Here is a 26902-nt window from a genome sequence, read left to right as displayed (position 1 = left end):
GTCCGCTGTTTGAGTTTTGATACTTACCATTAACACACAATAGACAACACCTGTTGGAAGCTTGGTTAAGCCCAGAGCCGCTGTAGCCAGATAGTTAATCCAAAAAGGCCTTTTCTGCATCAAGCCCTAGTCTGTGGATTTAACTTGTGATGCGAGGCATCGGCTAATGAACACAGCGCATAGATTTAATCCCATTAGTCGGTGGTCGGATTGACCTCTGACATGCAGTCACCACGTTATAATCTCTATCCCTCCCTTTCTCCTTTTTCTGCCGGCCTTAGACAATTGATTCTCTTTTGTCTCTGTTCCTCGACCTGTAAACAGTCAGCGTAAGATTGCAAACAGGCATATTGCATGCTGGGGAATATTGACTAATCTAGACATATGGCATTGAGGCTCTGGACCTTTGACACAAAAGCTAGCCATTGTTTTTGAAGATAGTATTGATTACGTTCATATTTAACATAGCCGCTTTCAGGAGGAAATGCTTCGACGAGCACATTAATTACTCGACAGACTGTGATTTGAATATTGATCAAAACAAAGCCTCGGATGCGCTAACAAGGCCTAAAGCAATTAATGCTTCGCAGAAACACTGCCATGGATTATTGAACAAAGTAAACAGAATGATTTAAGAGTGCCAGCTCAAGCTGCCATTCTAGACAACTGAACACCTTCATCTTCTGTGAACTGAGCTGCGGTGTGATACAGACTTTGTGGTGTCAGTTACAATGTTGAGAGTGCTATCAAGCCTTAAATTCATCAAGGCAGTGGTTCTCAAAGTGAAAAGTGTAAAGTATGCCCAAATTCTCAAATTGTATTCACTTTTGTGCATTTAAATATGCCATGTATCCAATTTTACATTCCCTTTGTCCTTCTAATGGTTGTTCATCACAGCATATGACTTCAGCAGACCTGCAATAAAGGGCACAGATTGTTTATTATGTTTTTAGACTAATATATTAATATAATCATATATTTTAATTTGCAAATGATGACAGTTTACATTTTTTGGGTGAATTTTCCCTTTAATGTTGGTCATATGTGACCCTGGACCACAAAACCGGTCTTAAAGGTCAATTTTTTTGAGATTGAGATTTATATATCATAGCTGGAAGCTGAATAAATACATTTTCCATTGATGTATGGTTTATTAGTATAGGGCAATATTTGGCTGAGATACAACAATATTTGAAAATCTGGAATCTGAGGGTGCAAAAAAATCAAAATATTGAGAAAATCGCCTTTAAGGTTGTCCAAATGAAGCATTTAGCAATGCATACTACTAATAAAACATTTAATTTATATATATTTATGGAATTAAATTTACAAAATATCTTAATGGAACATGATTTTGGCATTAAAGAAAAATCTGTAATTTTGACCTATACAATGTAATAACAATGTTGGCTATTGCTACAACTTTACCCGTGCTACTTATGATTGGTTTTGTGATCCAGGGTCAAATATGATAAACTGCATGTGTGTTTTTCTTTCCTACACTAGACTGGGGCAAAAGCTGTTCTACTTTCAAGAGAGGAGTCACCAAAAACGTAAAGCCACTGCGTTAAATGAAACATGAAAAGTGGTGAACTGCTGCCCTCTGCTGGTCAAGGCCGAGGGCAGCAGACACTCTGGAGAACAAGGTAAACAATGTGTCGCATGCAAATGTGAACATTATCAATACTACTTTTATAAACAATAGCTGCTTTTGGGTCTAAGGTCCAAATCCCAATGCCATATGTCCAGATTAATCAATGATCCCTATCTATTATGCCTTTTTGCTGCTTATGCTGCCTGTTTACAGGTCAAGAGGCAGGGACACAAGACAATCAATTATACAAGGTCACCAGGAGTTATAGATATTATCAGATTCAGACAGCACAGTGATTTAGATTTGTTTAACAATATTTAAGACACTGTAAGCCTAAAACAGTGAGACTTACCACCCAGAATAGTGTTTTATTAGCCAGCGTTTGATACTCATCGATGGTGGACAGCACACTGAGAATCAGGCAAGAAAGCACAATGAGGAATCTGCAGAGAGAAAGGAAGATATGTCATTAACATTTATAATAATAATAAAAATAATAAAAGATTATAGAATGTTCATAAGACATTCAAAAGTCAACTTTACACATAATATTTGGACCACAAAATCACTCTTAAAGGAGCAAAAATTTACAGATGATGTACTCACCCCCTTGTCATCCAAGATGTTCATGTCTTTCTTTCTTCAGTCGTAAGGAAATTATGTTTTTTGAGGCAAACATTTCAGGATTTCGCTCCATATAATGGACTTCAATGGAGCCCTCGAGTTTGAACTTCCAAAATGCAGCTTCAAAGGGCTCTAAACGATCACAGCCAAGGAAAAAAGGGTCTTATCTAGCAAAATGATGGGTTATTTTCTAAAAAAAAAAAATTGCAATTTATATACTTTTTAACCTCAAACGCTCATCTTGTCTAGCTTGGCATTTGAGATTAAAAAGTATATAAATTGTAAATGTTTTTAGAAAATAACCGATCGTTTCGCTAGATAAGACCCTTCTTCCTCGGCTGGAATCATTTAGAGCCCTTTGAAGCTGCATTTAAGCTGCATTTTGGAAGTTCAAACTCAGGGGCACCATAGAAGTCCATTATATGGAGAGAAATCCTGAAATGTTTTCCTCCAAAAGCACGATTTCTTTACAACTGAAGAAAGAAAGACAAGAACATTTTGGATGACATGTTCTTGTCTTGTGAGTACATTATTTGTAAATTCTTGTTCTGAAAGTGAACTACTCCTTTAAGTCGCACGGGTATATTTGTAGCATTAGCCAAAAATACATTGTATGGGTCAAAATTATCGATTTTTCTTTTATGCCAAAAACCATTAGGATATTAAGTAATAATCATGTTCCTTGAAGATATTTTGTAAATTTCCTATTGTAAATATTTCAAAGCTTAATTTTTGATTAGTATGCATTACTAAGAACTTTATTTGGACAACTTTAAAGGATTTTCTCAGTATTTTGATTCCAGATTTTTACATTTACATTTACATTTATTCATTTAGCAGACGCTTTAATCCAAAGTGATTTACAATTGTATTAAAGTGTTTTAAGTCATTTTAAAGGCTATTCTCTGTTGAAAAAACAGCATATGCTGGTTGGATGCTGGGATGCTGGTTTTAGCTGGACCTAAACTGGATTATACCATTTTAGGACCAGCATAAACCAGTTTAGGATCAGCATAAACCATTTTAGAATCAGCATAAACCAGCTAAGGACCAGCATAAACCAGTTTAGGACCAGCTTAGGACCACCTCAAACCAGCTAAAACCAGCATCCCAGCATCAAAACCTATCTAACCAGCATATGCTGTTTTTTTCAACAGGGTTGTTCGCCTAGGTCTATTTTAATTGCCGCAAAAAAATTTATTATAATTATCCAATTACTCGATTAAAGGTCAGAATAATCGACCAATTACTAAAATAATCGCTAGTGACAGCCCAACTTAGAACATATTTTTGTTAGCTGGGAAGCAGCCTGAATATATCAGTTTAGGAACTGTATCTTTTCTCAGATTCACTGACTAAATTAATCTAAGAAATCAGATTTTTTGAGAGGGAAAAACAAAACAATATTGCATGTTTTGTAAAGGGTGCAGATTGATTTCTAAGCCGCTGTAACAGTACTGAAGGTTTAACACATCACGGCAAGGTCACTGTGTGTACTCTCAGTCTAAACCAACAAAGACTCCTGAGAAAAACGAAAAAGTTATTTTTGGTGAGAAAAGAGAGTTTTTTTTGTGATTAATCTGACAGAACAAATTCTACAAACAACATGATTTCTTATGTGCTTTAAACCTCTGTTTATTAGTTTATGAAGTAATCGTATTGTCCAACATCATAGGAGAGCACAAAACAGCTTTTTTAGTATGTGAAGATGTGAAAGTCATCTATTTATTTAATGAAAAATCTATGTAAATATAATCTAAACTGCACATCGCTAATGTGCAGCAACAGCACAACATCCAATACATTTCTGGTTAATTTGTAAATGCTATTTCCCAGTGTTTGTTTTTGGCAGTGATGCTTAACCCATTACAACAGCTCTATCAGCTCAATAATTCATCAGTCTGACTACATTAACAATAAAAATGAAACACCAAGAGGTATGAAACACAGCTGCCACAGACAAACAGTGCCCAGCTGTTGCCTGTCATCACAAATTCAGAGGGAGGGGCCAGAAATGTAAGTAAACATACAAACATAACCTTGGGTGTAAGATGGATGCCTGACAAATATCTATCTTATTATGTAATCACTATTGCTGAATGACCTTGAACCTGCCGCAAGCAGTCTATGAGAGAAGCTACTTGTCAATAAACATGCCAGAGGCTACCGTGCAATGCAACGAATAATTGATCTACCAATCCACAGCGGTTAGTCAGGCATAATAAACACAGCATAAAAGCGATTGTGTTGCTCACAGCAATTAGAGGTAGAATCAACAGAAAATAATGAGCAGTGAGAAATAGTATTTTGATGACTGAAGCTAAACAGAATCAAATATGCAGCAGGCTATTTTAACTATTCATACCTGCATACCAGTAATTGAAATTAATAGTATTTAACCGAGTGAAAAGGAAAGGCTGAGGCAGAAACAATGCAACAGAATCAATGTGTGTGCAAACTGCGCTAAAGACTCCCACTCTCAAATCAGGCTGATCAACCACATTCGCCGCTGATTCAAATGCTGAAATGATGACCAAAACTGTCGTTAATGTCAAAGCCAATAAAAGAGACAACAGTATCTCATGAACAAATACCAAAAATGTATTTTACAAGGTGGCTAATTTGTATAAATTTGCATGACTTCGCTCATATTATTTTGTAAGATTTTTGTGAGGGGTAGGTTTAAGGTCAGGGTTAGGGGTGGTCCTTCATACAAATTTGCCACTTTGTAAAATTTTTCACACAATTTTTCACACAAATTGCCGTGAGATCGGGTTAAAATAGATGTACTGGTGGTCTGCTGGTACCAAAAACTAGTGTTTATCAAATCTATCAAATTCAAGATGCCTTTTAAATCATGATTCAATTTGATTTAATCTAAATTGAGGTAGAAATTCAATTCCTGAATGAAGAAATTCATATAACTGTCATTTTTAACCCGAAAAGTCAAATTTGCCAATACAAACTTTGAATTTTGAATATTTTGAATTTTCTGAAGTTCAATGATTTGAAATATCATAGATTATTGATTAAAGGTCCCATATTGTACACATTTCTGGAGGTTTATTTTAGTTGTTGATGTCCTTAAGAATATATATTTGTGGTATAAGTGTCAAAATCCATCTCAATATATTTTTACCGCTCCTTTTTTAGGAGCTCTGTCAAAAACAGGTCGATTTTGGCCCATCTAATTAATATTCATGAGCCTCTCTTCTGATTGGCCTGTTGTTTTCTGAGTGACGACAGCCAGGCCAATCACAGGTAACTACGGTCATGTATCGTTGTAGCCGAACCCAGAGCCATAGAGAGAGCCTAGCCTGCTGATACTCAACAGGATATTTCAGAATGATCATTAATGTTTTTTCTTTTTCAAACACCGAATGCAGTAAGCTACATAACTGTTGCTTTAGTAAAGCCCCTTTCACAATGCGCGCTGATTCTGGAAAATTACGGGAACGAGCGCTGTGTGAACAAAAGCCAGAACCATAAAGGCAGTGTTGTAGTGATGATGCACGCTACTCTGCGACTCTTCACGACAAAAAAATACGTGCAAAGTGGAATGAAGCGGCGATCGGGCAGAGCCAGCTCCGCACTATCAGCGCTGAAGCACAGTTTGTTCAGGTTAGTTTCAGTTTAGTGAAACGTACGCGTCGCATTACATCTCACATCCAAACGTCACATGTCTTTATGGGTTGTGTGTAAAGCACACACAGATTCCAGAAAACAACTGTGAATGAACCAAATTAAACAACTCCGGAACAAATCATGGGACACATTATCCGTGTATTTCCCGTAATCGCTGTGTGAAAGAGGCTGAAGTTGACGTGCCACTGGTCTCTTATATTCACGTTGTTCTGAAGCCTGTGCAATGATGTAGTTTTGAAATCTATCGACTGAACAGCGTTTTCTCGACTTGTTTTCATGTTGTTGTTGCTTAGCAATGTTATGGACACGATATTGTCTGGGTTTGACAAAAGGAGGGTGGGATGTGATTGGTGCTCGGGGTGGTGACTGAAGGCGGTGACTGAGTAGATCGGACGTCACATCTTTGCGGAAGTCACAGCGGCTCGTGAAAATGAACAGCTACTTTAAGCAGGCTGTGTGCAGTTTACTGTGGATTGACTGTTTTGAAACTCATATGGTAGTTACATAGCCCCTAGACCTCAGTTATCATGAAAAAAGCCAGGAAATTTCGATTTTGACAATATGGGACCTTTAATAGATTCACAGACAGACAGATGGACAGACAGACAGGCAGACAGATAAATAGACAGATTGACAGACAGACAGTTAGATAGATATGCAAACAGACAGATATGAAGACAGGCAGATAGATAGATGAGTGAGGGACATTTCACTCACATATACTACTGAGCGGATAACAATAACAATGTATGGCACACAATTACTAGTTTTTCCAAGAGCATGTGCACATGTACACAAACAAGGGTCACGCTTTGATAAGAGCCTTTCGTTCCTCCATGGCTTTGCAGCCTTTGAAGCAGTGATAAGCTTGTGCACATTCTTGGCTAACATACCCTGCCTCCTACACTCACACAACAAAAGAGCGCTTCCGTATTCAGGCGAGACTCTTCAATTTCCTGCTGCAGCTAACAGTGTGGTCAAGTGGTCGACTACTGCTCAAAGCCCTGGGCTAGCAAGGCAACAGGTGGGGATGAATTATGCACTGAGGAGGCCAGAGAGCCCACATGTGCCCTTAAGCGATGCAATTAACCTCAATTTGCTCTATAGGGACCATCACAATATTAGTACACCATAAATCACTTTGAACAAAATGCATGTGCTACATGACAAGCCACCAGTTAATTACAGACTAACCTCCACCCCTCGGCCTCATGCTCATCATTCTTACAAACGCATTAAAACAAGTATCAGTCAAACGATCCACGATTAGTAAAGCCGTTAACACAGTTTCTGTACGACGATGAAGCATCTGACACCGTCACAGTCAGATTCACATGTTCTTCTGGCATGTCTGTCCAACACCACTGAGTCACAGGGTTACCAAACCCACAGGGCCCCTGCTGAACAGAGTCACCTCTGCAGCCAAGTTTAGCCGCCCGCTATCACCTCCTCTCCTGCTAGAGATACAGACCATGAAAGGTCCAACGAGTACAGTCATTTTGAAAATTACAAAACGACTACATTCTACTGCAAAGCATCCTTTTAGGTTATTCATCACACTGCAAAAATGATCTTAGGTCAAGTAATAATAAACAACAGCCACAGATTTACCTGATTTTAGTCATTTTTTTTGTTTACTTGCTATTCCAAAATTCTTGCTATATATATTTATTTATTTTGGACTTTCTGCTTTCACTTTTTTTTAGTAAAGTGGAGTGAAGATAGGAATACAAGGCTTAGCAAGAGGATTGGGATAAGGACATAACAGCTTTTTCATGTGCACAGGCCACTGCACCATAATTGTTACTGCATTTTCAGATTTTCCAAAGTCAAACCAACAATCATTGTAGGTTTGTTGGATTGATGCATGTTTTGAGTTTAAACTAAATTCCGTTCGCCCTCTTCACAGCTTTCATGGCATGATTAATTAATATGACTGCATTATTTGACCACTTGCCATATCCAAAGCAAATCACATTGCATAAAGTACACCTTTGTGTCAATTCATGCATATGAACCCATAATCATAATGTTGCCAACATAATACTTGGGTACAGGGCCTTGCTGTGTTTAATGTACCATATGTTGAGGTCTCCGTGTGGTATAGTTTATCATTTCATCAGTATTCATGTAATGAGTACTGATGCTTTCTGTACTCCCATTTATATGAACAATCCTCAAAGATTTTTAAATGTGAGCCTGGACCACAAAACCAGTCATAAGGGTCAGTTTTTTGAAATTTAAATTTATACATCTGATAGCTGAATAAATAAGCTTACCATTGATGTATGGTTTGTTACAATATTTGGCCAAGATACTATTTGAAAATCTGGAATCTAAGGGGGTGCAAAATAATCGAAATATTGAGAAAATCGCCTTTAAAGTTGTCCAAATGAAGTTCTTACCAATGCATATTTCTAATCAAAAATTATCTTTTGATATATTTACGGTAGGAAATTTACTAAATATCTTCATGGAACATGATCTTTACTTAGTATCCTAATGATTTTTGGCATAAAAGAAAAATGTATAATTTTGACCCATACAATGTATTTGCTACAAATATACCCATGCTACTTATGACTGGTTTTGTGATCCAGGGTCACAAGTAATATTAAATAAAGTGTTAAACTTTTTTTCAAGTTAATACATAAATACATTTATTAATAAGTTGATTCATTCAAACATCAAAAAGCTGTGTAAACTGTTGTAGTTTATATATATATATATATATATATATATATATATATTACCATACAAACACCTATTTTTTCTGTATCACTTAATACACATTGTTTAATATTTAAAACCTCCACAGAAAAATAAAACATCAGTGACTTCTGTTTAACTCAATAATAAATGACATAAATTGCCATAAATTAATATTTATTGTTCTGGAAGCTAATTTAGTTTCTGTATGCTTAAGTGCTGCACTGAAGGGAAAATTATTTTATGCAAAATGAAAAGTGACCTTGAACAATCATATTGCACAACACTGGGCTCTTATCAAACATTTAATACAAGCAGTGCCTCTTGCAACAATAAACGATTATTTTATGACTATTTTTAATATGTTGTAGACTATATCTGATTCTCTAAAGCAATCAGAGTTAAATACTCACACTGTAAAGTGATACACAAAGCATTTCCAACCCGATGGTCTCTCCAAGAAATTATATACACGTCCTTGAAAGAAGGATCTAGAGAGTGTGGGACGGGTGGCGCTGTACACGGACATGCGGGGATGGAGGTGAGATGCCTGGCGTTGAGTGATCACTACCGGCTCCGCGGACGCTGAGGAACTCCTGCCGAACCACACACTGTCATTTCGCATCTCCAGTTCCCCAGGTCCAATAATCCACGAAGGCTCTGTCGCTGTATTATCAGGTGGAGAGGTCATGCTGCTACTGAGAAGAGAATTTCACGCCTGATCTCTCACCCAGTTCAAAACTATTCCAACTTTTGGTGTGTCTGCAACAGATGCCTTGGTTTAGTTTGATTTTATCCTCTGCTTCTCCTTCGCTCAGAAAAAGTAAACAGCACTTTTTGCATTGCTTCATTCGTGTTTCTGGATGAACAGCACCATCTGAGAGTGAAGTGCAGCTGGTAGGACAGGAGGCAGCATAACGGCGGCGCATCAGCAGCGGCACTTGACTGCGTCTGCATGAAAGTACATGCATAAATACTCATAACTCAGCAGTGAGTGACGTACCAGGAAGCACAAAACCACATGCCATTTTCAACAAAGGTAAATTAGGGGTTATAAAATGTAGTAGTGATGTAGTAGTGCATTATAAATTGAATTCTACACAATAAAATATTGCGGCCTATTAATTTTAATAAATATATAAACGTATTTTAGTATTAAATAGTATCCTTTTTAAACTAAATAAATAGCAAACAAGATTTAAATGTATGTATGTGTTTGCACGACGTCGTCAATTAGCTTTAATGGCGGCACTGAACATAAACAATGTCACTGAACGAATGAAACTTTTAGATTTTTCCTGCTGACAATGGTCAGTTATTGTCATGTTTTGGACTGTACTAATCAAGAAAAACATTTTGAGTACTATAGACTGACAAACGTAAAAAAAAAAAAAAATCAAGGACAAGAGTGCAAAAAACTGTCTGAGGGACAAAAGATGTTTGTGGTTGGCCAAACTGAACCAGGATTTCCAGGGCAAGAGTCTTGACAACATTTGTGTTCGTTCTTAATATCTTAATTAATACTGCTTGTATGTATCCTTACCATCTATTAACTTTCGTTTGTCAAAATAGTGTGCCCTTTCCTGCTTACTAAGTCCTTCTCTTTTTGATTTAGCAGCTTCCACACATTTTTTTCCATGGTTTAGACAGCATAAATTAGCAGAATAATGTATTCAGTAGTACATTAACCATGCAATCCATGCTATTGTTTACATCTAAGTATAGCCATTATAGCCACGCATCTGGGTAACTGACCAAATCGAACACGGGACGTCCAAAGCAAAACGGTGCTGCATGTCGACACACTGCCCACGAGGCTATCGGCACAGACAACTGACCAAATCTTGATGTAAGTGCAAACCCTCTATAGCGTTTTCCGCAGCTGCCGTGCTACAGATTGAGAATACACCACATACCAGCATAAACCAAGAACAACACTTAAATTAATGATGCAAACACTGAAATAAATGAGTACAAATGTCTGTTTTATAGATATATGAACTGTGTGATGGAGAAAGACGTTGACACAATTTATAAAACAAAAGATATACAGCTTTGGTGTGAAATCACAGCAGTTATTCGCAGTTATTATACATAACTTCATGCATCCATGCAGTTGTCAGTATCCACCTTTTCTTTAACGCGGAAGTAAGCCTGTGAAATAACGAGAAGAATAACACAATGTACAGTAAACGGTAAAACTGTTTGCACTACAAACCATATAAGTGCTCATATAAGATAATACATTAAAATAACATGGTAAGGCAAACCATTTTTCAGTATCAAGCAGCAAATCAAGCTGTTTTGTACAGCTAAAAATAACTTGATGCAGAATAGAAAGAAAGCTAGACACATAAAATTTACAAATAGCCTTGCCCACTTTTACGGCAAGAAAAAGGTGGATAAAGTCAAAATTTCTGGTATTATTGTAATTAATGAGACCTAGCTGAACATAAACCAAAAATAAACCCTAGTGACTCAATTTAAGATCATTTGTCTATCCAGCATTTGTGTTTGGAAAAAGGTGAAGGTGCAGTTTCATTCAGCCTGACCTTGTATCGCTGTGTCACCTTGAGAACTCAGGAAGGTATTGATTCACTGAGACGCAGGTTTCAAATACTGTCATGTGGCAGTGAAGTGATGACAGATACTGTTGTCAAGTAGATATTAAGATAGGCCAGAGTGAGATGTAGGTAGAGATCATCTGAACATAGAGTAGCTTATACTGAAATACTTTAAGCACAGCAGACAATGACCAGATTGCTCTAAGGTCAGATACCCTCATTTAGTTCTAGTTGTTTTTTTAGAGGAATCTGTGTAGTGCTTTTTCAAAGTTACTGAATAATGACTGTGGAGCAGGGGCGCCGCTCGCAATTTTGGGTCCGATGACAAAATATGACGTTGGGCCCCCCTACCACACAAAAGCAGATCTCTGGGGGCCCCTAAATGGCGTGGGCCCTTAGAATTGTAATAAATTTCTCCCCCTAGCGGTGCCCCTGCAGTGGAGAATCATCTATATTGCGGTTTCTTATTGTGCCATGCAGACAGCTGTTAAAAAGTCTGGAATACATACCTTTTGTGTAGTAGATAACTGAATCCATATAATCACTTTTTATAGTCACCAAAGCTTAAGTCCATACAGGCTCAGATTATCTTTAGAAGCTGATTTACCTGGATGCAGGAAATGCCTTTTGGTGTAATTAAGCACATTTAAGATTGTAGTTCCCCTAGTTTTATCAAATAAAGACAGTTCTTAATGTGGCATGAACTTTTTTATAAAACATTCAGCTGCAGTGTCTTACGACGTACAGCAGAGAGCAGCATTTTCACTGACCTCTCCTCCCTCCCTTGTCAAAACAATAAAACATTATAAGATCTTACTATTTATCTGATCTCCCACAGGCTTGATAAACCTCTGTTTGAGTTGACACCTAGTTGCCTATGCATTTAAAGGCCTAACAATCTAGCAAGAAAGCAGCAAAAGTAAAAATCATGTAGAAAAACAGCCATCCTGGACATTTCATATGGGACAGTAAGAAATGAACAATCATAAATGGGTTGCTCACATGTATGCTCTTTTTACCTACAGGCTCCAGATGATCTTATTTCGGTAAGGAAAAAATAAACTCACTTTATGCCTTATTCCCGAAAAGCTTTGGAATAACAGAGCTGCAAGGGTAACCTGTTAATGTTTATTTTTAGAAGTGCTTATATGACTTGCATTGGAGAGCACTGTGAAAAATCAAGCCACATAATGTTTTTTTGTCAAATGTGGCGTGCTCCTCGCTGTGAAGAAATCGCGTCACAAGCTTTGCCATCACAACCTTCTTCTCAGAAGTTTTTAGCACAGACCCTAGCACAAATTGTGTCATTGTCTCTTAGCAGCAGGAGCTTTTTACACAGTTTGTTACATTTTGAACTTTTTGTAGGTACTTTTCCTGACCCACTTTTTGACCCCAAGGACAGAACATCAGCAGTCTTAGCTAGAATGGTGATGATGCAAGTCCCTTTGACTTCAACGCAGGCTGGAAGCTTTAATTAGACCCATCTGCTACTTGGATCCTCCACAGAGCCCTCTAATGGAGGTAAACGGAGGTATTGGATCTAAATGGCAGAATATGGATCTGTAATGATCCATTTTGCTTGAGAGACAGGGAAGAATGACTATTTTTGTCTTTTATGTGGTTTGTTTTGATGTTTGGAGCAGATGCTAGTGCTACCTATGACTCCCTGCTGAAGAAAAGAGCTGGCTGGTGAAATGTCATGAACACTTTCTTTATATGGTGGATTTAATGCAATGCTTTTGAGCACCGACCATACAATGAACTGTATCATAAAGCACCTATTGGGGTGCCTATTGATTGAGCCCTGCAGAGCTCAAATTCATTATAGCTGGAGTGGCTTTTGATAGCATGTTTTTATGTATTTCCTAGAAAAGTGCTTCTCTGTAACAGAGTAGACTCTGTCGATTCTCAGCAACACGAAATTAACCATTGCCAACCCTCAAGCGCAGTTACCTCGCTTCACTCCATCACACCCTAAGGGATTAAACCCCTCGCTTTGCACGACTTTGTAAGTGTGGGTGTGTGTGGATGTTCTGCGGGAGTCTAAAGTAAAGCGGGCTGCGTTGAGCTCCTGCTCAGTGAAGTGAGAAGAGGAAAAAAAATCACTGGGTATTTTTATCCACAGCGCTGGATTTAAACAACTGGAATGGGCTGGAAGTGAATGTTGAATGTCTTCATGAGATAAAGGGGTTTTGTTATAACCGATGAATGCCCAAGAGTTACCAACAGATCTCCTGTCCTGGGAAGAACAAGTCTATTTGCTTGGGAATTCAGTGGTGTCTGCCTTTTATGCCTAAAATCATTGATCTTCAATGCATTTCATGTCGAGCATGTCAACGATTGGCTGGGATGAAGTCCCTGGGGTGGTCCGTGAAGCTGTACAAAACCTTGAACAGGTACTGATTGAAAAGAGAGGATTCACTGCTGACATCGGGAATACTAATGCGGTTCAAGGTTTTTTACACCTGAAATGAATTGGAACAGAATGGCTCTTCAGCGCGCCCTTGCTTGTCTATCTCCTCATGGAGTGTAAGTGCTTTCACCTCTCCTCACCTCTCAAATGTTGTCGAGGCAATATACATCCAGACTAATGGCTTATAAACGCTCTTTTATCGGCAAGTCGCCTTGTTCAAAGTGTTCAGTTTTGAACAGAAAAAAACAAACACAAAAGACGGTGACGAGTGAGTGTCTGGAATGAAGCTGCATAGTGTCTCAGACCATTGCAAAAAAACTAAACAAAAAAAAAAACAATTTAAATAAAATGCAATGCAAATGAGTAGGCCTACTTTTTTCTGTGAATCCATCTAATCTCTAGTAGTAAAATTATTTTTTAGATTACTCAGTTAAGAACCTTATAACATTTATCATAAAAACAACAACTGGGTAACACTTTAAAATAAGTTTTACTGACATTAGTTAAGCAGTAAGTCTTAACATTCATGAACGTGCGTCCAAGACTGACAAGGAAGAGAAGAAATTGTTGAACTAAGTTGTTATTTTAGTTTTTTTTTTTGCAATGTCCTTACTAGCTTTCTTGGATTTCATCAAAAATATCTTAATTTGTGTTCCAAAGATAAACGAAAGTCTTACGGGTTTAAAACAAGTAATTACTAGGTGTGTTTCCATTACAGATTTGCGCAAAACTTTGGTGATGCTGATATTTTTCAACTAGTTTTGGCCGATACCGATATATTTCATTTTGTTTGAAAACAATACCATATCTCTCCTGTGCAGAAATCATAAGTAAAATATGTTTACGTTTGGTTAGTTTTTAACAAAAACTGATTCGTTAGAATTAAATAAACAATAATGAAGTTATTTTATAATGACTTATATATATTTTATAATGAAGCTTTGAAAATAACTTTAAATAGTCTGCATTTTATTTTTTTTCTCAGAAAGATGCAGTGGTAACCTTAACATTTTATTTTAACATTTAACATTTGTAGATGGTCTAAAGCAAAAGAGCTGTAAAAGTTGAAAATCTTTTAGAGCTAACATAACAAATCACACATAATTAATAAATCAGTATATATAAAATTATTTAATTTACAAGTGTCATGTTTGTGAGTTTTTTTATTCATGTAAGCTATAGATTCTGACCTTTAAATCAATTTAGCTGTCCACACCAGGGGCCTCATTTATAAAGACTTGCGTAGAAACCATCCTTGATTTTATCTAAGAACTTTTCTGATTTGAACGTAAGAGCGATTCAGAGAAAACGAACGTACCACGAAATCCATGCATACGCCAGTCATTCGGTTATAAATCACAAATGATCGTGGAATTGTGTGCAGCTGAATGTTAAATAATTAACATATAAAATGCTCATTCCTAAAGCAAAAACTCTGTGACAATGGCAAGTAAAAAGGAGCGCAAGAAATCAAATTATAGTGAGGCTGAACTATCTGCAATACCAGGCATTACCACAAGGAAACGGTCGTACGCCAAGCTGGAATCTGACGTGGAGATAAGTACTTTTCCACGTCAAAGACGGTTTTTATAAATCTGTACTTTGACGTGGATTTGATCGTACGAACACTCTAAGATCAAATCAGTGCGTAAGAAAGTTTTATAAATGAGGCCCCAGACGTGAGTCACGTGACGCCACAGCCATTCAGAAGCGCAGAATTGCAGTGCTCTCTCAACAAAATGGACAAGTTTATAATCTTATTCATAAATATGAAACCTTTTAGCATTGTTAAAACTAAATATTTTGAGTGACTGATACCATCTTTGTCATGGAAAATACTTGTTGGTTCGCCGTTTTAACATATGTTTGCTTAAATTTATTTTCAGTATCTGAGGTAAACTTTCATAGTTTGTGTTGTTGTTCCAGCCGCGACGTCACAGAAATTGAAACCATTTCTAAAATAGAAATTTTGCGTGTTGCCGTCGTGGCTAGTTAGGACAAAGACTCCTTTCTTTGTGTGTCCTGGTGTCGCGTAGTAGGACACGGTGTTATATCGTAAGATGTGCTCCCTTTACACAAAGTGCGCGTGAATTCAAAGGCAATTTGAATAAATTGTGAGTAACTGTTGCTGTCATGACAGATCTATTTCAGAACCAGCCGCTATCAAAATAATCTGGCTGCAGAAGTGGGCCAGATATTATTGCTGGTCTAAATGTTATTTGTGTATTTTACTTTCATTTTATTACCAGTAGGCCAACAGCACCCCCTACGAAATTAAAACTCCTTACCGAAGATGCATTAGGACCCGGGAGAGGCTGCCACTGCACATACTATTACTGTTTATCACACACTGAACGCGTCATTCTATATACATGCATTCTCAGATTAAATGCGATCCAAAACTGTGATTCTAATCAGCATTCAGGCAAAACTTTGCTTCAAGAATGAGCCACACTGCTGACGTGATCTGAATTCCGATATCAGTCCGATAGTATCGTGCATCCCTAACGATAAGTCATGGCAATTGATTTTGGTGGGATTTTGGCTATATTTAATGGAAAGAGGCATTTGTGTGTATCCTTACAGAAACAGCATGGAGAGCCGCTTCTGAAACGTGTGCGGCTGGTATAAACACAAGCATTGACTAGAGTGGCAGTGATCAGCTCCGGTGGCCGTGTCAGAGCCATAATGCACCACAGTGTAAATCGTCTAAGCATTAATGGCCCGGAAAGCCCCTTATACTTGAGAGCGGCCACATATGAAGTGTTTCTTGGAGGTTATAGTACATATGACTTTTTACATATGCCATGTGACCTGTAAATGTGAAAAAAAGGTTTCCATTGCAGTTTTACGAAATATTCCTTTTTTCAAAGTGCCTGCAAAACCACATCATGCGAGTGTAAAAACTATTTTGCGATAATTGCCGCATGAGGCGTATTTTCAATTAACAATTTTAATTTGCGCAATTTGAAGGATAACGGAAACAAAGCTATTGAAAGAATTTTCATTTTGAGTGAACTATCCCTTTAAAAGTTAATTAATATTGGTTAATGTTACACATACTGAAAAAAAAACCTTTATATTTCATTATACACATGAACTAATCACAGCGAATTGAACCTTATTCTAAAGTGTTACCTTTAATTGCTTATATGAATAAATAAACATCTGATGAGATTTATATTACCCTAAACCTGGTGCACTTTTGGTGTGAGGTGTCACAGCGTGCGTATTATTTGTGTTGCTATGGTCCATTTTTAGGCTTGGTCTAAATGGTTTCCAGTATTTGCTTCTATTGATTTTTCTGTCTCAAAGATACTATGTTTAGACTCCCTGTAAATGTATCTTGGATTACTTTATGAGTAAGTGCTCCTTTGGTGGTGTTTCACACACACACACACACACACACACACACACACACACACACACACACGCACACACACATACGTAGCAGAATACATTTATGTTGACAGGATGACGGGGGCTCTTCACCTCCCAAGAGCTAAGAAATGGAAGAGTTCACCATTTTGTGACATCACGCAGTAATGGTTGACGAGAGGAAAGGATAGGTTGGTGAGTCACTCTTTCCCTCCAAGACACTTTTTATTCCATGCTGTTAAACTAATGGGATCAGCACAGAACTACAGCGACTCTGCTGAATATGCCAGTCTCAGACAGATCAGGGGTACGGCTCTCAGCTCACGCTACTGTCACAGGCGCCGTCGTGCAATGGCGCAAAGTGACTTATGGGTCGACGAATGAAACATCACGTCTCGTGTGGCTGGGGACGGAATTGTTGCAGAGAGGTGATCAATCACCAGATCCATGCAAATGTAGCCTTTGTTTTGTTTATGCCTCAGGAAATTCAAAATAAACAACATGTGATGCATAACAATTAAGAGCTACTTCGGATTCTGTCTGATATGACAACATGTAAACTAATCTGCAAAGGAAGAAACATGGATTTGCACTTCTCGTTTTCTTCTGAACAAACTTTGAGGAAGGTTAGATACTTTACCCCGGACTCATGTGAGGAAGAGGTGGAGAAGAGGATGATGACAAAATTGGAGTTCATAATGAAGAATTCTTCATACCCTTTCCACAGTCCGCTATCTTGAAGCACCTTTAGCCGTGGGCTTGTTCCAGCACTCTACTCTAAGAAGCACTACTGGGAATCCTTCCTGCCTGCTACCATTAGGCTGTACAACGCTGTTTCCTCATCACATGCTTCCTCACACATTACTCCTGCAGTTTCCCTAGTCAGGAGTAATGACATTGAACAAGGTCACTCTTTTCCATGCAAGAAGCCATTACCATTAACGCATAACACATTCATATCTCTCACTGTACGTAATGGTATATCGCTGCATGTTCCGTCATGTTTAATTGCCATAGGAGGATATATATCATGTGTGCTTCACCATGCTCCTAAATTTCCCGTAGGGATCAATAAAGTACATCTATCCATATGCCATAGAAGTAAACCTTATATTTTAACAAATGCACTTGAACTCAACAATGACATCAAACTGAGAAAACAAGACATTAAGAACAAGACATTAATATTGAGAAACTTTCATTCTAGACACAGTATTTCCATTTGCTTTGTCTATTTTTGCTCCGCCAATGAAAAACAAACAAACAAAAAAAAACAAAAAACAAATAAAGCTAAAACAGATTTAACTGGTCTCTGGTTTTGTAGTTCGTACCTGAATCAAGCAATTTATTTAAAAACAATTAGTTAAGTGAATGATTCAGTAACTTAAAGCGGACATTGAATGCAAAATTCACTTTTACATGGTGTTTGCGTATAAATGTGTCTTAGCAATGTGTGGACAATAGCACCCTACAAATGATAAAAATCCATTTACTCCTTTTTTTAATCCCAAAAAAACCTAAACAGTCTCAATTATCAAGCATTTTGCTTTTCAGAGCAGTATGACATTATATTGCTCAGGCTCCGCCCACGGCCGCTGATGGACTGTCCCATATTTGCATATTTCTGTCCTTAGACACTTGTACTGTCACAGTCTGGTTGGGTTGAGGAGTGGAGATGGAGGAGGAGAACCGGAGTAAATGAATATATATAAGTTTATTAAATGAAAACACTGAAAATGATAACAAACAAACAAAAACCGGGAGCAAGAAATGAGCACATGTAACATTAACAACGGACAGCAGGGAGTGATTAGACACAGACTTAAATACACAGAAACGGGGGCGTGGTAACAAACGAGATAACATGACGAGGGGGAAATACAAATATGGGCAAGACAAAACCAACTAAGACTAAACCAAAAGGGGGGGACAAGGACTAAACCATATGGACTAGAAACAGAAGGGGAAAAACATTGGGAAAACAGAACAGAACAGAGACAAAATACTGACATGTACACTGTCCGCCAATTTCTCTGCATTTGAGCAGCTGTAGCCAGAAAAATGTCTTGTAAGCAATGCAGGCGTTTTGTAGTTGGATTTAAAAGTGAACATCCATTTTCTCCCGACATATGAGCCACTGAAGACGCAGTGGATTAGTTTTATTTTTGATAGTAATGCGCCAACTGATACAACTAAATTCGGTTATGTCTGCAGAAATCCTTTTAGTCATTTCCTGCTTTCTGAACGAAGGACAATACAAGGCAGGTTTGGCTAAAAAGTTAAAACAGGATGGAGGATGGATCAGTACCCACTGTTTGTGATCCAGCTGCCTCCGCTCATTATAATTTAAAGAGGCATGCACCGAAACGGGTCTCTGTAAACAGAGCTGTTTTTGACAAGGTAAAAATAGTGCTGTTTTACATGAACATTGAGGAATTTTAACTAAAGTATGTTGCAGACATTTCATACAGACCCTAAAGAATCATACCAACTTGTAGAAAATGGCCATCTGAGGTCCCCTTTAAAGGATTATCATGTTTTTATGTTCCTGAATGAATCAGTGTTTTGAATGAAATAAATAAATAAATAGTGCAAAGAGCCACTAATGAAAGCAATCTCTTGTCGCCACCTACTGGTGTAATCTGCACTGAAACATTCTCTCTGAAGTAAATCAGATAAAAATCACATGTAAACAGATCAAAGATTTTTCACTTTAATAAGACACTTGATTTAAATCAATCACAGCCATTTCTAACTGTATTTTTTTTAAATGATTTTGTAAACCGGCAGCAACTTAAAAAGGATTATTTTTGCCACTTCTGAGAGGGCCAAAAAGACTTGATCCTGTTTCAAGTGTAAGAGCTAAGCCATGAATCTGATGTCTAGATAACTTGCCATCAAGGTGATCTTGTGATAAGGGCAAGAAGTGACATTTAGCACATGACAGAGTTTGTCATGCTCATTGCCCTTCTGGAGACCTCATTTGAACGTGCCTCTGAAAGTAACTAGACACATTTAGATTGAAAACATGCCTTTGTACATTTTTTTCAAGAGAGATGATGTGTGAAACATTTACAAAACAGGTTACAGCGTTATCCTGCTGTCCTAGTAGTATTTATGCCAGCCTTCAATTTGAGATGATAAAAACCCAGAGTGGCACACTAACGATAATGAGTGAATAGACACAGTGTGCTCTGTGATGCCCTTTTGCATTCTAAACCAGGAAGCCAAAGTGAGTCTGTTCTGATGAATGCCAGATGAGCTTTGGCATCTTTCAGCATGCAAGCTGCTTTAATTAATGCATAAAATGCTCTCTAGTGGTAAATGCAAATTATTTTTGGCAAACCAGTCGTATCATAAACTCTGTGTTTTCCTATTGTTCTGTTTATTAGAGAGCATCAATTATGTTGCTAAAGCCCTAAATGGAGGAAATGACAGATCAATGGGGAAAGGAAACCCCAGAGTAAACACAACAAGGGCTGCACTGTTTGTTGAAACCGTGATATGTGGCAGTGAACGGTTTCTAGTGAGTTGTGAGGCTCCATCTGAAAGATTCATTGTGAGATATGCCAAAGAGGAGCAGATGAACCTGTCAACAACCCGTGGAAAACCGAAGCAGAATGGTGCAAATTTTAGTGGACAGACCCTGAGTTGTGTCAGCCTGTATAGCAACTTCCCACTGACAAAGCTATGTCATGTCACAGATAATGAGAAGAAGATATTCATGGCACTCTGCCTAGGATCACAATCATTGCTTAGAAGGCTTAACTATTGAGAGGCATGAAATGATGTAGGGTTCGGGTCTTCAAGGATTGACGTGGACTAAAATAACATGGTTAGAGAGTCTGAGGGAGACAAAGACTAACAAAAGACAAGTCTCTTTGCTTAGAGGCACAAGAGAGGATTAATGTGGCTTGAAATTTAAAGTCTACCTTTAGAAGGACACACAGAACCTTCACCTGCGTGCCTGTGAAATTAGACCACAAGATTGTGCCACACTGGAAAAGAACATAATAAGCTCCGACAAGAATAAAATGTGCCTGTTTCATGTACATCACTATTTAAGTTAAGTGAGTCATTTTTTCGATGTTAAAATACATTTTCTTTTCCTAGCTTAAAATGCAGAGACAATAGGCTGTAAGTCATTCATCTGTAGGTTGAACAGTCCCCTAAATTCTATCATAAAATATAATTTATATACTTTGTACCAGCCTGAGCAAGATTTGCCTCAGCCGATGACTTGAAGTTGGCTGTTTGTCTCAACAATGGACACAGTGGGAATGTTTTGAAAATATTATTTTTGCAGTTCTATTGAGTATAATGCTGCCTATTATCTGTCTCTGACAAATAACAGACTGAAGGTCTTTCATTTCCAGTGTAGGAGCTGCGTGGAGTTCTGTACATATGCTAATGCCAAATTTTTAGATTTGATTTGAGCTTCAATTGCATTAAAATATTTTAAATTAACTAGATCATATGCAACGTATGTACATATTCTAATCAAAACTATGAGCACGAGGTGAAAATTACCAACATTTATCCACTAAAACGTTCTTTAAACACAATTTCAATAAAATGGGCAGCAAATAGTTAGACATCTTTTTATAATCATTTGCATTGATTAGCCCTATAGAAAACCTATGTTTGTCTTTGAAAGGGATCATTGAATGCTTATTTTCCACAAGCTGGTATTATTCTTTAGGATCTTCTTGAAATGTCTGCCACATACTTTGGTTAAAATTCCTCATTGGTTGGTAAAACGACACCCTTTTTACCTTGTCAAAAACAGTTCTGTTTACACCAACCTGTTTCGGTGCATGGCTCTTTAAATGATAATGAGGTACTGCTCACTCCACTCCCTGTTGGGTTTTTGTGTATTTGGTGGCACATTACCATAAAAAAACAAGGTCCCACTTTATATTAGGTGGCCTTAACTACAATGAACTTACATTTAAGTAATCATTTGATACAATGCACTCATTGTGTACATACATGTTTTTACATTGTAATTATATATTTTTTAAAACCAACATGTAATTACATCTGTAAGTAATTTCTGTAATTATAATTATAATTATAGTTACACTGTTGACCTATCCCTTACGTTATAACCCACCCTTAAATCTACCCACACCACCAAACCTGTCCCTAACCTTACCCATATCCCACCTCAATAGCAGCAAAAGTGTTTGCAATATAATATGGACACAATAACTAAATTGTACTTATTATACTTTTTATGTAAGTACATAGCAGTTAAGGCCACCTAATACAAAGTGGGACCAAAAGCAAACCTAATGCAAGGCATCCTCAGTGGCTCTGATGTCGGGAGAAAATGAACACTCTTATGTTAACTTTTACTTCCAACTACAAAACACCTGCATTGCTTACAAAACGCTATTGCTATACAGCTGCTCGAGTGCAGAGAAAATGCCGGACAGTGTACAACTATGTGAGTGGTTGTGGGCGGAGCCTCAGCAGTATGACGTCATACTGCTTAGAAAATCAAAATGGCTTGAAAATTTAGACTGTTTAGGTTTTTTGGGGATTAAAAAAAAAGGAGTGGATGGATTTTTATCATTAAAGAGTGGTTGTGTCACTGTCCACACACTTCTAAGACCATATGTGAACACCATTTAAAAATGAATTTTGCATCCGATGTCCTATTTAAACATATTTAATTTTGTGTGGATTATTAATTCATTTTACCAAGTGGAGATTAACGGCGCTTCACAAAACTAATCTGAAAGCTCCCTGACTCACTGTTGTACATGATTTTATTATATTAATTTGTCTATAATCATTTCTCTTAGCTCAAAAAAAAGAGTTGGATTTACTTGAAGCGACTTCTGTCATATTGTGTTTGTTTAAATATAATCAATAAATCCAAGTTTAACTAAATTATTAAGGTTGTGTTTTTCGTGCATGGCATGGAACAAACCAGCAACCTTCCAATTATAAATCTTGAGCTTTTCCCCCCACACAACCTTTACAGCACATCCGTTTGTTTGGTGAAAGACAGGTTACGATGTGTACAGTGCATGACGAATATAATTAATATTTAATATTTACATTTGACTTATATGGAGTTAAAAAGCACAACTCAATGAATTCTAATAATCCTTTTTAATGAAAAACAAATAACTCAGCTTCATCATGAACGATGTACCAGCGAAAGGGGATTTAATAAAAACTAACAACACTTTTTTTTTCTGCTCTTGTGACTTTCAGTCTGGACTGTGATCCATTTCTCATCGCCATCCACACAGCAGTGTGAGTGATGAATACGTCTCTCTCAGACTCTCCAGCACCATGGGGTAGAATCACTGTCCTCCTTTTCAGCCAGTTACTTTTCACAAGCCTGCTAACAACACTCACGCAATCGCACCGTAATTAAGCACAGCTCTGAGCCTAGCTCCTCTTTCAGCATCTGTATCATAGCACAGGAGAAGAAGGTTGGCCCGTGCCTCTTTTCTGTTCAGCTGTCCCTGCGGTGACATCTGCTGCAGTGGAAAAGGCAGAGTGTCTGGTCCCCGCTCTGCTGGAGAACTCTCATTACTGACACCATACTGCCGCTATGCCTGGAGGCTGCGAGAGCTATGGAGGCCCCTGCGCTCTCTTTTCCCCCCGTTCTTCTCTCCCCTTGCTCCCTCTCACCCTCCACACAGAGGGGGTTGTGTCATCTGTGATGCACCGCTCAACTCCGTTGCTTCAGGGCAGAGCCGGAAAACAATGGCGGAGCCTGACAATCAAGTCAAAGACCCCGCACTTGCTGTTGGTTTGCCAGAGTAAACAAGAGACCCTCAAAATTTAGCAGTGGTAATTACGTCTGTCATCTTTCTGTGCACTGTTTAAAACCTCAACCAGGGTGAGCTGCTCCCCCAGGCTGACCTCTGACAAACATAGTTTGGTTCCAGTAGAGAGTAATGCTCCCAGACAGCTGTTTCCTCCTTTCCAGGGTTTATGCTTTTCCTGCAGAGTGATATTCTACGACAGGGTACATGCATTACATGGGACGAATTAACTAGTTGAATTTAAACTCTATGAGACTGCCTATTTAATATGACTGCAGATGCAGAACCCAGATAAACAAACATTTATATCAGATAGATGGGTAAATAATTGATAAACCATTTAATATTAAATGATGGATCTGGGCCAGAAATTATTTTGCCACTGTATTGCTTTGGCAGGGCCTCTGGAGTGATGCCATGATTCTTTCACTATTAACTCAGTCATAATTGTCTGTCAAAATACGCTGTGTAGATTCACAATGAATATTAATATGAATTAATATTATGTTTTAGGGTCAGTAAGATTTTATAATGTTTTTAAAAAGAAGTCGCTCAGCAGCTGCATTTATTTGAACAAAAATACAGTAAAATATTTTAAAATGTAATTTATTAGTTTGTACTTTAATTTGTAAGATTTCCTGATGATAGCAAAGCTAAATTTTCAGCAGCCATTACTCCAGCCTTTGCTGGGTGTCACATGATCCTTCAGAAATCATTCTATTATGTTTTATTAGGCTGTTATTGTCACGTATTGGTCGTCTTGTCATCATTAACTCTTGCACTACACATCATGGACTTCATTCCCCACAAGCCACTGCACTACTCACTGCATTCACCTGCTCCTTGTTTCTCACTGCACTGATTACCGCTCACAGCTGCACCTCATCACACTGACTGCATTTAAGCTTCTCACACACACAGCCACCTGGCGAAGTCTTATTGTTCCATCTGGTCATTATTTCCGAGCATTTCTTTCCGTGTTTGTTTTCTCTGTGTTTGATTCCTGGACTCCTCCCCGTGTTTTGATTCTCGCTGCCAGCCCCGACCTTCTGCCTATGTTTGACTACTCTTTGGATTATCCTCGTTGTTGTTGTTTGCCGGTGATTGACCCTGTCTGTGTACCACGCCTTCTTAATAAAGCCTGCACTTGGATCCGAACGTCTGTCTCCCGAGTCCCCTATTGTGACAGTTATCAACCATGATACATTTTTTTAGGATTATCTGATAATTATAAAGTTAGAAAGAAGAGAATTTATTTAAAACAGACATGTATATCAATGAAAAAATCTTTACTGTCATACTTGATCAATTTAATGCAACTTTGCTGAATAAAAGTAAAAATTTTCTAAAGAAATAACTTACTGAGTAATGGGGTATTTTTAAAAGTGCCCATTCTCCACAAGTTGATATGATTCTTTAGGATCTTAATGCAAAGTCTATAACATACTTTGGTTAAAATTTCTTAATGGTACTGAAAACAACACCCATTTTATCTTGTCAAAAACAGTTCTGTTCACAGCAACACATTTTGGTGCATGCCTCTTTAAATGTTAATGAGCTCTGCTCACCCCACCCCTGTCTTCCATTGGATGGTGAGCAGTTTTCTGAGACCGTAAACTTTATCCGCATTTAGCACATTATTAGGAAAGTTGATTTGCAAAGATTCATAAAAAAAAAAAAAAACGTATATTCACTTCTTCTGCAGGTGAAGCTAGATTAGTGCGAGCATAGACACATTTAGGCAAATCAGGGGCTGCATTCCCTTCAAAAACAGAAGTTATCCTCTGCATATTCAGCAGCTTAGATGTCGGAGTAAAGGACTGCTATGTTTCATTATTACATGCAGCAACAGAACACCTCAAACGCTTAGGAGACATTTTTTGTCTACGCTGCTGCAGCGTTGAAAAATGCCGGAGAGTTTGCAGCTCACTCAGGGCTGTCAGTCAACAATCGTGGGAGGGGCCTGTCTGTGTGACGTCACACAGCCAAGAATCTGAGAATGGTTTAATCTGAGAAAGGGGTTTTGATAGAGATTTAAAAAAAAAGCATTGCCATAAAAGCATTCAGAACTTACAGTCTCTAACTTCCACTGATATGGATCAATGGTTTTGATGACATCACCCTGCACTTCAGCTTCTCATCAAACTTTCTGTCCAATCAAATGCTCTCTAGAATCTGAAATGTTCCACCCCCTACACTATAAATACACGCTGAAGCTGAGGCTGAAATCAGTCACTTGTTCACAGAATTAGTATTTTCTGCACGGTAAAAGGCACATAGTGCACTATACAGGGGATAGGGAACAATATAGACAGTGTAAATATGCTTTCCAATGAGGTGAAAGAAATCTGGTTTTGCGTTGAGTCACACGAACCGTCTCAGCGCACACACTGTCTGCTCCAGTCTAGAGAAATGATAGCATGGAGTGGATCATATATGCAAGTCAGCACAGACCACAAAACGTATCAGACCCATTTGAATTCTATATAGATTGGTATATTTTATAGCGATGTGGATGAGTTTGTGGCTGCTGTACGCTGTAAAATGAGGCCCAAGCTGTGATATAAACTAAATACTATTGGCTATTTTTAAAAAGAGGTGGAACTGCTTGATATATGTCCTGCCCTGTCTTCCTGTTTCAGTTGAAATTATGTCAACACATAGAATAACGTTGCGTGTTTCTTCATTTTTATTGAAAGTAAATACCTTTCCGATGTGATATGAAGTGTGAAAAGGGAGAAAATGAATTCGGCAAAAGGCAAATTTAAATTTGTCTTTTGTAATGTTATCTAGCCCAATCACACATAAATAGTGTAAATAGTGTCTGCCAACAAGGCAGGCTATTTGCAATTTTTTTAAAGTTTATTGACACGTTTTTTGACAAATTCTGTAGTAATAATGTAGTAATATTAACCGCCCCAAAACATGCATGATATGGTTTGTTTGCCTTGACAATGTAAAACAAATAATTTGTTGTTTTGTACCAAAGATTTATTTCTTATTATGGTGGATTTTAAAGCGCAATATAATAATTATAATAATAATAAAACAAATATTTCTACATTGAAATTTCTACAGTAATGACCTTACCCAGCTAGTCTCACCTTAATTATTAAGTGTATTAAATGGTGTGCCCAAGGGGACAGCACTTGATTCATTATTATGTTAGCCACACATTGTA

At 37.8% G+C, this 26902-nt stretch overlaps 1 protein-coding gene and 1 long non-coding RNA gene across 2 annotated transcripts in view; one reads left to right on the top strand and one right to left on the bottom strand.

The window, feature by feature from the left end:
* Nucleotides 1-9263, bottom strand: part of kcnq1.1 (potassium voltage-gated channel, KQT-like subfamily, member 1.1) — a 54557-nt gene extending 45294 nt beyond the window's left edge. Inside the window, exons 1-2 of the mRNA XM_073836955.1 lie at nucleotides 8986-9263; nucleotides 1947-2037 (exon numbers count right to left, since the gene is read on the bottom strand). Of these exons, the coding sequence (XP_073693056.1) occupies nucleotides 1947-2037; nucleotides 8986-9263 (369 nt within the window). The remainder of the gene's footprint in view (nucleotides 1-1946; nucleotides 2038-8985) is intronic.
* The window catches only part of LOC141331059 (uncharacterized), a 470059-nt gene that overhangs the window by 244495 nt on the left and 198662 nt on the right, over nucleotides 1-26902 (top strand). The gene's annotated exons all lie outside the window — the stretch shown is intronic.

Source organism: Garra rufa, chromosome 3 (genome assembly GCF_049309525.1).
Source record: "Garra rufa chromosome 3, GarRuf1.0, whole genome shotgun sequence".
Lineage (NCBI taxonomy): Eukaryota > Metazoa > Chordata > Actinopteri > Cypriniformes > Cyprinidae > Garra > Garra rufa.
Note: the sequence above shows the minus strand (reverse complement) of the source record. Positions and strands in the feature narration are given on the sequence as shown.